Source organism: Pongo abelii, chromosome 19, assembly GCF_028885655.2.
Source record: "Pongo abelii isolate AG06213 chromosome 19, NHGRI_mPonAbe1-v2.0_pri, whole genome shotgun sequence".
Lineage (NCBI taxonomy): Eukaryota > Metazoa > Chordata > Mammalia > Primates > Hominidae > Pongo > Pongo abelii.
In genome coordinates, this window is record NC_072004.2 from 12,647,815 (window position 1) to 12,662,593 (window position 14,779).

Genomic DNA, 14,779 nt, shown 5'->3' on the forward strand with positions numbered 1-14,779 from the left:
TCCAAATTCTACCCTCTCAAAATTTTTTTTTTTTTTTTACCAAAAGTGCTTGGCTAGAGAGGAGAAATGATGAACTTCTATATGAGCATATTTATAACCATAGATATTCCAAGCCATAGCGGGTGTAAATTTCAGGATCTATGTCAGTAGCTCCACACTGTGATGGGAAAATTGAGGGGGGCTATGGTTATTGGCATTTCCCAAACTCACTGAAAAAAAGAAACTACGCTTCCTTACACACACACATCCACACACACACCCCACCCCACCCCCCCCCCACACACACACTCCCCCTAGGCCTGCAGAGAGAAAACAACTTACTCCTGGCCAACTCATCTAGGTCATGCAGACCCTACATTCAATGCCGGCTTCAGCTAATTTCATCCCAACTTGTACTGAAAAAATAATTCTCTGCCAAGTTGCCATGTATCTCTTCTCAGCCCCAAAGCCTTCGGGATAAAAATCTGTTTGGCTTTTTCTTTTTTCTTTTTTTAATGTTGCTCAAAATAGTTTTCTCTACTCAGATAATTTTGCAATATTCCTTATCCCACCAATCTCTTCCCTGCAGAGTACCTCCCTGCCACACACATCTCAAAGCCGGTCAGAGCCCTTCCAGACTCCTGTGTGCACCCGTTCCCAAACCTCCCTCCACTTTCCTTCTCATTGAAGACCAGGGGGCTGGAGGTTGACTGAAGACCAGGAGAGGTAGAAGAGAAAGAAAGATCTCAGGTGGAATCATGCCCTCTCCCCCCAATGTTCATGTCCTAATCCCAGGAATCTGTGAATAGGTTACATTATACAGCAAAGGGAATCCAGGCAGCAGATGAGATTTGGGAGGATAATAAACTGCTTTGTGATAGAGTTTATTTTTGCAGTAAGGTTAATGTAGAAGAGGGAAGCAGAAGGTGGGGAAGGGAGCGTCAAAGCGATAAGATGTAATAGGAACTTGACCCACGATTGCTGGCGTCGAAAATGGAGGAAGTGGCCACGAGCCAAGTACTCGGGCAGCCTCTAGAAGCTGGAAAAGGCGAGGAAATCGATTTTCCCCTAGAGCCTCCAGAAACCAACGCAGCCCTGCTGACACCTTGATTTTGACCCCCTGAGACCCACTTTGGACTTCTGACCTCCATAACAGCAAGATACTTAATGAGTGCTGTTTTAAACCACTAAATTCGTGGTAATTTGTTATAGCAGGAATGGGAAAATGATGTTACATAATCGCTGAGATGCTCCTGCACACCAAATCAGCCTATAGACAGGCACCGAGGCCAGGACTAGATACCCAAAGGGAACATGGATGGATTGTTCTTCCAGTCGTCTCTGACACATCAGCAAGAAGGTGTCTATCCCTGAAGACCTTATTTACAAAATCGACCAGCTCAGATCCAGAGAGTAAGCTCAAGGGCTAACCCCTCTAATGTGTTTTCAGCAACAGGGGATGGGGCAGAGGCCGGGACTCAGGACATTAGAGGTTGTCCCCATGAGCTATTGTCACCTCTGGTCTCCATCTGTCACCGACTGATCTTTTAAGGACTCATAGTAGAGATACAGGCAGGCTTGTGTGTAATAGAGGACACCCGGGGTCCACGTGCATATGAAGTTGCAAATAAACCCTAATTATATATGTATATACAGTGGTTTTTATGTTCTGAGCCACCAGCTATTTAACGAGCTTCTTGAGAGATGAGTCTTTATTTCATTGATCCATGTGCCTATAACACCTTGGCCAGATGCACAAATAACTCTGGGTCGGTTACGGAATGGATTTTCCCCTAAGGAGAGAGAGACTCATTCGCAGGCAAAGTTTTTGAGCCTTCCCAAGCTAAGCCCAACCCGAGCTCTGACTTGCCCCCTGCTCCAGAGCCCCTCCCTATTTAGAGCCCAGTAGGTTTTTCACTCCAACTCAGGTATCTTTTCCCATTCCCTCGGGGTTGTGAGGTGGGAGCGTTGTGTCGCAGCTGGATCTCCAGATGCACCGAGTCACATTTGTCCCCCAAAAAAGCGTATCCTAGAAAAATGAAAGTCTTTCCATTTTCCCCGTGGAAATGCATCTAAGGCCGGTATTGGAGCTGCGAGATACGGAATCGTCTCTGCAGTGCCCGGAGCCCCTCAAACCGAGGGGAATGCGTGGGCTCCTGTCCGTCGGAAGCTTTTCTTCTCAGGGGTCCAGCTTATTTCCAAATTGCCCCGCGTGAACTGTCCCGCGGGCGCGCACGCCCTTTCGCGCAGCCTTTGCAGCCGGCTGGCGGGAGATCCCGGCCGCTTCCCTTTCGCAGGCAGAAGCACGGCCGGGGAAGCCCCGGCTACGCACGCCCATCCCCAGGCCCTCGGAGCTCCCAGCCGCTGCCGCAGCCCCGCGCACCACCTGCAAGCCCCGCGGCGTCGCAGCCCTTCCGTCTTTCCCCCCCGGCATCCGCTCCTTAGCTCGCGCCCCTCTCCCAGATTCCCGACCCCCGGCCCTGCTCTCGCCCTCTGCGCCTCGGCGGCTGCGGGGCCCGCCGCAAAGAGTTAAGAGCCGGCTCCCGAGACGGCTCCGGCGGCTCCAGGTCCCCAGACCCCGCTCGCCGCTCCTGATTGGCTGAGCGCCTGTCAGTAGTAAAGAGTATCAGATGGCAAAGTTGGGACCTTCATAAAAGCGTGGTGGCGATTCTCCGCAATCGCCGGCAGCCTATGACATCAGCCAGGAACGCCTGGGATGCCGCGCTGCTCCTGGCCAACCTCCGAAGAGGAGGAGGGTCCCGCCGGCTAAGAGTTAATTAGCCCCGCACGGCGAGGGGGGAGGCGCCAGTTTTCTGGGGACACTGGCTGCCACTGTACTCCTACCCAGGGGAGCTCACGGAGAGTTGGATGAATTCTGGGTTGTTAGCTGCGGTCAGCTGGGCTCGCGGGAGCCTGTTGCTGGTGGAGAACAGGGGGCGCCTGGCCAAGGGACCAGCGGCTTGCTGAGACTCAACATGACACTCCTGGGGTCTGAGCATTCCTTGCTGATTAGGAGCAAGTTCAGATCAGGTAGGGCTAAGGCATTTAGCATTCCTTCTTAAACTTTCCTCTTCTGCAATTCTCAACTCTAGAACTGCTTTCCAATAAATGTTTCAAAGCCTGCCAGGTCTACCTCAACTTTGTTCCCCAAAAGCACATTGTGGAAGCGAAGAGTTTTATTTGACTTTGGGGGCCTTTCGTGTCTTCCATTGTAAGTGCTTTGGGTGGTCGAGTGTGGTTGTTCATCTGTGAAAAGGCCAATCCTTTTATTTTATCTTATTTTCTCTACATCTATGAATAGAAATTTTGGAGGGGTACATTCAGAGGGAGCAATTTTGGAAATGAACAAATAAGGGATTTCAAGTTTGGAAGCTGCGTAGTATCGGTTATAATCGCTGAGAAGATGAACCTGATGTTGTGTGTTAGGTACAGGGGTCACTTAAAATGTAGCTAATCCAAACAAATGTATTTCCCAAAAAAAGTCACTTGGGGGAAGTAAAAATAGCAAATTTGGAGCACACCAAGTATTTAAAATGACATCACTGTAGAAAAAAAAAGCCCAGTGCCACAAATATTTTTTCCCAAACCATCTGATATTTATAAATAGAGAATTTCCCCCAAAATTTCTGTGTTAGTGGCACATGGAGAAACTTCTCAAAGGACGCTGAGTGGAGGTGAGTGGAAGGGAGAGACGGGAGCTCTAACCGCTTCTCCAGAAGGGCTTGTAGACGCGCCCATGGAAGGTGTCTGTGTGGGTCTCCACGTTTAGACAAAGCAACACTTGACTTCTGAAGTTATTTTTCAGTAGCTCTGTGTATAATGTTGGTTTTAGAAAACTGGTTAACGACACACTCAATGATGTAGGACTTCTACTTAGATTGATGACTTTTACGAGAACTCTGATGTGAACATTAGACATAACAGGTGTCAGAAAGATGCTGGCATAGGTTGCTAAGCTAAATTTTCCTTAGCCCTTCTACATGGGCCAACTCAGTTGTTTCACTTGGGATGGATGGTTCAAAAAGGAAAAATGTAGATGCTGGGAGGTAAGGTTCATCTGTGACTTTCTTAGATGCCCTTGGTTTTTAGATGCCTGTGGGGTCAACTGGAGATTTTCTTAGGATCTTCACTGTTGATGCAAGTTGAAAACTCAAGAGCTTAGGCGGTCACAAGCCTCACTGCCCCTGAAGCTCTGGGATGAGTCTGCCAGCCACCGGGGTCGGCAGTGGATTAAGTCCTTCCTTTCCTTTCCATGGTGAGGTGAGGCGGTTGATCTATTAATTAGCTAGAGACCTCACCACTGCATTGTATTCGGTCAAAACTGTAAGGCAACACTGCCACCTTTCTGAAGAAGAGAGGATGTAGATTTGTTTTCTATGAAGCTGCATTCATTTCAAATGCTTCCTTGCCAGTTTAAATGTGGAAGGTCTGGGGGTGCTGGTTTGTCTCTAAAAGGATCTGGTGATGTACTTGATAGTAGACTTGCAAAACGCTTATCAATCCCTCCTTCAGCTAAAGTGCAGTGGAGAGGGAAGACAGTTTTTGCCACACTCCCAACTTCCATCTCAGTGGATTTGTGGAGTCCTGGTGTCTCCTAAGTAGACCCTGAAGACCCTGATCCTGGAGCTTCAGAGAATTCCAGCCTCACTTTTTTTAAAGTTGTGCAGGCTTTTTGTGTCATAAGGAAAGGTAGCTTTGGAAAAACATGATACCACAGCAGAAGCAGGCATCCTTAATCCTCCCATCATTGATAAACAGGGAATCTGGAGTCTGAGATGCAAGCATTGATAGTCTCTTGACAGACAGGAGAAAAAAACAAGTGGAATGTAAAACTTAGAAAATGTAATGTTTGAATGGTGGTTATTCTTTCTGGATGTAGTTAATACTATGGCCGTGCCAGCACTGAGGTGGCGGCATGCTAACAAGAGGACCTCTCTTTAAGAGAATGTCTTTTATTTTGTCACCAACAGTGAATAAGGGCCTTGACTTTATTTTGATTTCTCTCTCTCTCTTTCGCTGTTTTCCCTTCTCCTTCATCATCTTCTTCTCCTCCTCCTCTTTCAAAAGCAACTCAAACTGTAAACTCATAAAACTGTTTCTATCTCACTGCGAATATTTGCACTGTAAACTCATAAAACTGTTCCTATCTCACTGCGAATATTTGCACTGTCAACTCATAAAACTGTTCCTATCTCACTGCGAATATTTGCACTGTAAACTCATAAAACTGTTCCTATCTCACTGCGAATATTTGCACTGTAAACTCATAAAACTGTTCCTATCTCACTGCGAATATTTGCACTGTAAACTCATAAAACTGTTCCTATCTCACTGCGAATATTTGCACTGTAAACTCATAAAACTGTTCCTATCTCACTGCGAATATTTGCACTGTAAACTCATAAAACTGTTCCTATCTCACTGCGAATATTTGCACTGTAAACTCATAAAACTGTTCCTATATCACTGCGAATATTTGCACTGTAAACTCATAAAACTGTTCCTATCTCACTGCGAATATTTGCACTGTAAACTCATAAAACTGTTTCTATCTCACTGCGAATATTTGCACTGTAAACTCATAAAACTGTTCCTATCTCACTGCGAATATTTGCACTGTAAACTCATAAAACTGTTCCTATCTCACTGCGAATATTTGCACTGTAAACTCATAAAACTGTTCCTATCTCACTGCGAATATTTGCACTGTAAACTCATAAAACTGTTTCTATCTCACTGCGAATATTTGCTTTCATAGTAGATCGTGGTATTATGTAGTCCATTAAACATATTTCAAAAAATAAATGCAACAAAACCGTTCTCTGATTACAGCAACAGACCCATTGTAACGGGGTTTATTTATAAGTGAGCAGATAACTGCTTTTACTCTGAAATCACCATCGATGTCAACCACAGCCGACCAACTTTCTATAAGCTGTATTTGAGTGACCTCCTGATTAAGGACAAAATTATGCTACAGCAGCAGTAAGCTCTGAAAGTTTACATGTAGGAACATGTTTAGTGATATAAACTCATTTGAGAAGCCAAAGGGTGTCCTGATTGAGTGTGTGGGTCTCGGGGGCCAGACTAGCTGGGTTTTTCATAGTGGTCTCTGCTTACTAGCTACATAACCCTGAATGTTAGGTAAATTACATAATTCTCTGTGCCTCAGCTTGCCTCACGTGAATGACGAGGATGACTATAGGGTCATTGTGAGAATTAAATGTGAAGTAGAGAACTTCGAAAATGCCCAGCCCTTAGAAGGCTCTTACAAAACATTTTCCTATTATTAATATTGATGTGCAGTGGGACCGGCGGTTGGTCACTTTCTCTAAGTCTCAGTTATTTAATCGGTAAATGTTGAGGTTGGATTAGGCAATGTCTTAGACCCCTTTGGTAACATTTTATCGTTCTCTGAAAACACGTGAAGATTGGCTGGGAACAAGTGTAACTGTGATTGCGCTGTGTGGCAATTGTGCATGAAGGAGAGGCAGTTTACATGAATGCAGTAATTTGTGCTGATTTTAAACTAACTGCATTTTTACAGTTTTTAATCTTCTCATGTTGTTTATTCAATATCTAATCAGTATCACTATCAACAGTTCTCCTCCATATCAATCTTCGTGTCCTACAAAACACACAGGGAGGTACGTATGTGTGCCACACACAGACACACACAGCCCTCAGACATAAAGGATCAAAAGTGGAGAGAGAGGTCCATGAATGGATGTTGCTTCTAAAGAAGCATTGTGTTTCTTTTGCTTCTCTCTCTCTCTTTCCCACTTACCCATCTTAAACCGCCCAAACAGAGGCAAAGTCTGGCAATTGCCATGACCTTGACCCCACCCCCACAAATATAAGCTTGTTCAGTTTAGCAAATAAAAATACAGAATGCTCAGTTGAATGCGAATTTCCAAGCAATAGTGATTACTTTTTCACTATATAGCAGTACTTGGGACATACTTTTCTCTGAAATCCAAATTTCACTAGGCCCTCTTATTCTTTTTGGCAACCCTACCTACAGTCTGAATGGTTTTTTGTTTGTTTGTTTGTTTGTTTGTTTTTTCTGAGACAGAGTCTTGCTCTGTTGCCCAGGCTGGAGTACAGTGGCACGATCTCGGCTCACTGCAAGCTCCGCCTCCAGGGTTCACGGCATTCTCCTGCCTCAGCCTCCTGAGTAGCTGGGACTACAGGCGCCCGCTACCATGCCCGGCTAATTTTTTGTATTTTTAGTAGAGACAGGGTTTCACCATGTTGGCCAGGATGGTCTCGATCTCTTGACCAATCTGAGTGGTTTTTGATCAACACTTTCTGCTGCCCCATGCAATATCCTATCAAGCTCTTGAGATTCTCTGGGTCCCCAAGGACTCCCCAAAATGCAAAACTTGTATTTTAGGCATGAAAGCAGAAAACGCCAAATGGGGTGGGGGCACCATGAGAATGAACCCTAGGTTCCCCGGAGTACAGCCAGCTTATGGGTGAGGAAGAACATGGGAGCTTCACCTCTGATCTCTGGTCGTCTGGCAAGGAGGAAGATAAGCTCAGCAGGCAGGCCGGTGCTCAAGCAGCAGAGGCTCCAGAGGTTGGAGCTGTAGTTAAAAGAAGGCAAAGAACATGCAAAGCAGGTACTCAAGAGGCTGTAGCTGAACTCAGGTAGTGGGACCCACCCCACTGTGTTCTTCTACTCCAATAGACGCAGGATCAGGCCCCTGGTGCCTGTAATTGGTTGCTTGTCCTTTCAGAGAGGGCAAGGGACATCTCAGCAGGACACTGCAGTCATCTCTCTCTGTCGTTTCTCTATTCTCCATCCTTCAGACAACCTAAAAGGACGACTGATTCCTACTTTAAGCTAAATCCTCAACATCTCTGGCACTGAATTTTCTCTCTCAGGAATTGAGGTTAGCCTAAGAGGTCGGCCCCCAAGATTTTTATCATAATGGACAGTATTGAAGAAATTTTCACCATGAGCTCGAGAGAAGCCCAGACTATCTACCTTCATTAGCAATTAGTTTTCTAGTTTAGAACAAATAATTTAACCTACAAGAGTACCTTTCCCATGATATGTAATATTTATGTATGTATATATAATTTGATTCACCTTTTTAGATCTCATTTTTACTTTCTACAAAACAGAGGGTTTTGACTGGTTTGTTTCTATTTCAAGTTGCTTTTAGCCCTAAGATTCAATACTTTTCCAAGGGAATGGCCCTAAATATTTTTGTAAATGCTTGATCAAAGCATTACATATGAGAATACAATTTAATGGACCTTAAAAAATGAACATATTTTAATTTCTACATGGAATGTAAAAGTTAAAGGAACATTTGGGGTCTGGCTCAAGCCACCTGCTTGAAACCATTCCTGTCTTCTCAAGTCCAGCTGTATTCGATTCACTCACAGCTCCCGTGCCCTTCCCTCACCATCTTAATCACTATAGCAAGAACCCCAACCCCCACCTTCCCTGCCCTAGTTTTATTCATAGCTCTTATCACTATTGGACAGACTAAACCTTTTACTTGTTTATTTGCTTATTATTTGTCCATAACGGCAGAAATTATTACTTGTTTATTTGTGTTTGGCTTTTACTGTCTTTATTCTCTAGCACCTAACATAGTTTATGGGGTATTTTCCAGTCATTTCACATCATCTATGCTTGGCACAGAGAAGGCACCCATTAAATATATGTTGAATAAATAGGTTTTATTCTTCCTCTAAAGTCTATTCAAAAACATCAAAAACAAGCAATATAGGTTTATTGTTAGACGTGTGTTTTTGTGTACTAAAACTAGAACAAAAAGGAGAGGAGTGACTATAAATACAAAAGTCAAAGTCATAGCACAGTGGGAGAGGCTAAATGAGGAGGTAGGGGTGTAGCCGAAAGGTAAGAAGCAGGTTATCCCTATTGTTCTTAGGTTAGGCAGTAGTTGTGTCCATGTGTTATTAAGCAAATTAATTAAACAAAGGTCATCTATGGCTCAATGACGATAGTGTGACAGTGTGTCATGAACCAAGGATTGTGATTAATTCAATTCTGTGTACCCAAGGTACTTTTAAAAAACATATAAATTATTTAAGACCAGGAAGAGTGGCATTTGTCTTTTATCTGCTACAGGATATGACAGAAACAGTTAGCAAGATTGTGTCAAGTTGGCTTGAACCACATTGAATGTGCTCTACTCTAATTGGATTAAATTGAAGAATAACAGAAGTGCAGGGCAGAAGCAAAATGCTCCACCCAGGGTTAGAATTTTACATGCTTCAAAAAAGCCAAATCTGAATAGCAGATGCTAGAACAGACTGTTTTTCATTTCCTTTATTTTCATCTAATTAGCAAGGCTTCCCGAGCATCTGATGAATGGTGAACAGGTATCCCACATCTCTGTCCAGATCAAGGGGGAGCAGCCAGCAGGTGCATTTCACAGGTCTCTGCTTTCCTGGTTCCATTCCTTCTGTCCTGTGGGCTGAGTCACAGTGGGAGCCCATCTGGGACTCCATGGTCTTGGGAATATGTTTATATTCCCAGGGCTCTCTGGGCCTCTGTTTCCATATTGGTAAAATGACTCATGGTCTTCACATCCTCATACCTCTATGAGGGAAAGATCTTTGTAGAATTATTAAGGGTTTCTTTCTGAAAAGAAAGAAATTAGTGAACCTTTATTCACTTTGTGGAAATGGATTACTGGATCTGGTGGCATGTGAGTTGCTAAGAATTCTCGCTTGTGTGTGGAGTAGTTAAAAGTTTTTGATGAACACAAATAGGATTAATAACAACAACAACGACCATTAGCCCAGTAATAGTTTTACAGCCTTATGATTTTAGTACTTTGAATTTCTATTTTATTAGGCAGATAATGCTTATATGTTTCAGAACAGCTAGTAAGTCAAGCTTTACTTAATAAGATTTGGATCATTATTCTTAGATAAAACAGAAAGAGGTGTCCAATTTTTGTTAAAATAAAATGTATCATTTATCCCCAGAAATTTAGAATAAATAAAACTGTTTTGTGACTTTTATTTTTCCAGAGCATAGCAAAAGGTTCTCTGGAACCAATGAAGGGAGAATAATGTCTTTCTTTTCTCCTGCTGGTGAGGGAAGATAAGTTCTTTCTTTTCACTATTGGGGTACTTCTCTTACGAGTACAATCCCTCTGACTGATTGATGTTTGCTGTATTCAACTACCTTAGATCACTAGAGAAGAAGTTGAATTCAAAGTGAATTAAGCCACTGTAATATTGTAAAATGTATGTATTGGGTTCTCCTAGCTCTCACTTACTTTGTGCAGCAATGATTAATAGATACACAGACCCTCAAATACTTAGTATGTCTTTATCAGCAATGCCTTCTGACACCTCAGTTTGAACTACTGCATTGAGTAAGTTTTCACTCCTCAACTTGTATCTCCTTCCTCTTGGCCTCTTAAGTGGTACAAAAGCATCAAATTAGTTGTTTCTCATAAAATATGGTCAAATAACTCCAGGCAATATCCTCATTTCACAGATGATGTGAAATGACTAGAAAATACCCCATAAACTATTCTGCCTTTTCTATTTCCGGAAACACTCTCCTTAGGAAGCCAATCTTGTTTTCTCCTGACTGGTTGGGCTGGTTTTTCAGTCCTAGGTAAAGTTCCACAAGGAACTTTCTGTTATTTATTTGAGACTTACTGCCTTGTCTGGAGCTTCTAAAAAAATGATCCCAAAAAAGTTAAATCCAGAAAATGCTGTTCAACATTAATTGAACAATAGTTCAATAGTTCCCCTTAATATTTTTTGTCATTTGTGTTCTCTTTCTGTCCTTGTCCAGGTACATAAAGATTTTTACAACGTGATAATCAGAGTATATACATAAGTTTATACTCAGCCTTTTTATCAGTTAGTATAATAGCATAAATATTTTTCAAGCAGCTACATAGCAACATAGTTTTTGCTTTAAAGACTGTATAATATTCCCCCAAGTGAGTGTATAGTAATTTACTAAACCTTTTCCACTTGTATTGGAAAATTAAGCCAGTTGTAATCTTTATATGATAAATAACACTACTATGAAAATCTGTATGCATAACACTACTGTGAAATCATTCATGTAAAGAAAGAAAATATTTTCCTTCCTTTGGATTGTTTTGTAGGCTACTCATTATTTAGAGTAACTGCCTAAGTGTGGGAATAATGGATTTGAATATTTATGAGCTGTAATGATGGCTAGTGTTTTTGGAGCACTTACAATGTAACAAACTTAACTTTAGGCCTATTTCTATTTGGCGATGAATGCTTGTCCCTACCGTACAACTAACTCAGAGTAACCTTGGGTACTTACCCAATGTTGGCTGGTATCTGATGAGCCTTTCATACCTTTTCAGTAGAGATTGAAAAGGAAAATGAGTAACAGTTGCCTAATGCCTTTGGAAGCTTCCATGTGGTCTGCTATTTAGGGACCACCTGTTACCAAATATGACTCATGCCTCATCAAAAGGGAAGAGAAGAGGAGTAGGAGTTACTGAACCTATTATCTGTGGGCACCTTTATCATCTCATTTAATCCTTACAAAAATGTGATTATTCCCATCTTAGAGATGAAGAAGCTGAGGCTCAAAGATGTTAGACAACTTGGAGGCCAGGTACGAACATGTTTGTTCCACTGTCCCATGATGATTATCTCTATTATAACCTACAGCTCCTTTCCTTCTTTCCCCGCCCCACCCCATAACCATACACACGTGCCTGACCCAGTAGATTTAATATGCCTCTTTCTGGCCTGCCACTCCAGGCATATTCCCAATTACTGCTATCATCCTTGATTTCCTAAATAGTGATTTATCAAGTTAGTTGTTTCTAGCACTTAACCTATAAATTACACATGCCATTCCTACAAAGTCCCAGGGGTTTTAATAAAACTTGACGTTTTAAACTTCAGTTTATTTGAGAAAAAAAAAATTAAGAAATTTTTGAAAGGCAACAACAAGAAGAGATTTGCTCTAAGACATTAAATATAGTTATATAAGAAATATCTAGCAGTTAGTACCAGAAGTAAAACAGACAATTATTATCAGTGGGTGAGAATTGTGTGTATCCGCATGCATACACATATATACACTTATGTATATATGCATAGATTTAACCTCTGATAACAGTGGCTGTCCAAATCTACAATAAAATATGTAATGGGTTTGTTGAGAAAATTGACTATCTCTTTGGAAATAAGTATATTGAGATATTTTATAATATACCTTAAAATAAATTCCATATGGATTAAAGAGCTAAGGAAACCTATAAAATATTTGAAGAAAACAGAGGAGAATAATCTTTTCATCTCAGTGTAGTACAAGCCTTCCCAAGCTTGTGGCCACGGCCAGGTTAGAAATAAAAACGGACATATTTGGTCACTTAAATACTTTAAAACTCCACATTAAAAAATCATCAAAATAAATTTAAAGTCAAACTGTAGATTGAAAAACATACTTGAAAATATATGTGAGACAAAATTATTAAAAGGACTTATATGAACAACAAGATTTAAAGCAAACAACCTAAGGGAAAGACAATTCAAGGGGGAAAATAATCAGTCAGCACGTGAAATATACTCAACTCACTAGCGTTCAAGAAAATGCAAAGTGAAATATCTAGATACTATTTTTTAAAAACTTCAAATTAGCAAAATTTTAAAATGTTGATAATATCGAGTATTGTATAGGCACGAAGACATAGATACACTTATCGTGTTGGTGAGCTATCCATACTGTGAAGTCTTAACAGATACAATTTTATCACAGTTTATAATGCGTAACCTAAAAAAGATGGAAACAGCATAAACATCATCTGTAAGGGAACGATTCATTAAATTACAATATATTCACAGTATAGAATACAATAAAACACAATGCAAAGCAAAAAGAAATGATAAAATTCTATATGAACTGATGTGAAAAGATCTCCAAAACGTAGAATTAATTTTTTAAAATTCAGGTTATAAAACAATCCGGCAACATATTTTCATTTATGTTTTTTAAAAAGTATTGGCCAGGCACGGTGGCTCACACCTGTAATCCCAGCAATTTGGGAGGCCAAGATGGGTGGATCACAAGGTCAGGGGATCGAGACCATCCTGGCTAACAGGGTGAAACCCTGTCCCTACTAAAAATACAAAAAATTAGCCCGGCATTGGTGGCACGAGCCTGTAGTCCCAGCTAACTGGAAGGCTGAGGCAGGAGAATCACTTGAACCCAGGAGGCGGAGGTTGCAGTGAGACGAGATCATGCCACTGCACTCCAGCCTGGTTGACAGAGCAAGACTCTGTCTCAATAAATAAATAATTAAATAGTATTTGTATATAAGTGCACAGAAAAAAGAAGTTTCAAAGGTATAAGTAGAACTGTTCATTATGGTATCCATGGGTACAGAAAGCAAGACCTTATCTTTCCTTTACCATTTGCATCTTTTAAAATAAAACTATTCGTATCTATATAATTTTTAAATATGCCTAAAACATAAGAAGAAATTGGCATCCTAATAGTGGTGGGAAAAAAAAAACATATCTGTAAGTCTTTAATAAAGTAGGCAAAGATTTAAGTGAAGATTTAGAGGACGTGGACACTAAATAAAATTTGATTACATACTTTAATCCTCTTACTTGATATAGAATACAATTTTAGACTTAGCACCCTCCCCCTGCACACACACACACACACACACACACACACACACACACACACACACACACACACACACACACACACACACACACAGAAATGTCTTGACCATAAGACAGTGAAAAAAGAAATTTCTTAGGCCGGGCGCGGTGGCTCACGCCTGTAATCCCAGCACTTTGGGAGGCCGAGGCAGGCGGATCACGAGATCAGGAGATCGAGACCATCCTGGCTAACACGATGAAACCCCGTCTCTACTAAAAATACAAAAAATTAGCCGGGCGTGGTGGCGGGTGCCTGTAGTCCCAGCTACTCGGGATGCTGAGGCAGGAGAATGGTGTGAACCCGGGAGGCGGAGCTTGCAGTGAGCCGAGATCATGTCACTGCACTCCAGCCTGGGCGACAGAGCCAGACTCCGTCTCCCAAAAAAAAAAAAAAAAAAGAAATTTCTTTTAAAAGTTAAAAAACTTTAATCCCAACAAGTTGAGAATCAAAACATACCAAAAGCGCTAAAGCACACACATGGGAAAAAAGTCTGGAAGGATCCATTCCCAAAATGATTAGCTCTGGGTGGTGAGATTATCAGTAATTTTTACATTTTCTTGTGTTCTTTATTATATTCTTGATTATGATTATCCAGTATCTCCTATACTGAGTATTATTTATTTTTTGAAGATATGGAGTGATGGAGAGTGGGTTAATGATACCATATTTGCATAGCAGCTAAATCAGGAGTTGGCTGAGGCCGTGGGAGGTTTAAGTTGTTCTCAAATTCTCATTAATCCTGGGTCATGCTCACAACTCAAACTACAACCAATGAAACTTGCTTCTCAGCTAAGAGACTGAAAACCCACAACTCTGCTGTTAATTTTTCTTGGAAAATCTCAATGTATATATGTGGTATAGGTATGCCATCTGGCTGACTTGGCTTCAAATCCTGGCCTCTATCCTTATTGATCGTATGATATGAACTCGAGTGCATGCTTTTAAGCTCTCAACCCTCTACTTTTCTATGTGTAAATGTGGAAACAAGAATGCCTCCTTCACTGGAAATTTTTGAGGTTTTAGTGGAAAAGCATATAAAAAGTGCTCGACGTAGTGCAGGGATGTGCTGATGTACTCAATAAATGGTAGCTATCTTATTCACACATGAATATTAAT

General features: G+C 41.4%; 1 protein-coding gene and 1 long non-coding RNA gene across 7 annotated transcripts in view; one reads left to right on the plus strand and one right to left on the minus strand.

The window, feature by feature from the left end:
- The first annotated feature begins 2,621 nt into the window (after positions 1-2,621).
- The window catches only part of MYOCD (myocardin), a 98,835-nt gene continuing 86,677 nt past the window's right edge, over positions 2,622-14,779 (plus strand). For 4 of the 6 annotated variants that reach the window (XM_024234318.2, XM_024234316.2, XM_024234320.2 and 1 more), the window contains exon 1: positions 2,668-3,009. In XM_024234318.2, coding sequence (XP_024090086.2) covers positions 2,955-3,009 — 55 coding nt within the window. In that variant the 5' untranslated portion in view covers positions 2,668-2,954. Of the gene's footprint in view, positions 3,010-14,779 lie in introns of all 6 variants that reach the window. The other 2 variants (XM_024234315.3, XM_024234319.2) reach the window with 2 other exon arrangements.
- Positions 9,281-14,779, minus strand: part of LOC103892779 (uncharacterized) — a 34,182-nt gene continuing 28,683 nt past the window's right edge. The window contains exon 3 of the long non-coding RNA XR_656973.3: positions 9,281-9,607. This is a non-coding gene — a long non-coding RNA (uncharacterized LOC103892779). The remainder of the gene's footprint in view (positions 9,608-14,779) is intronic.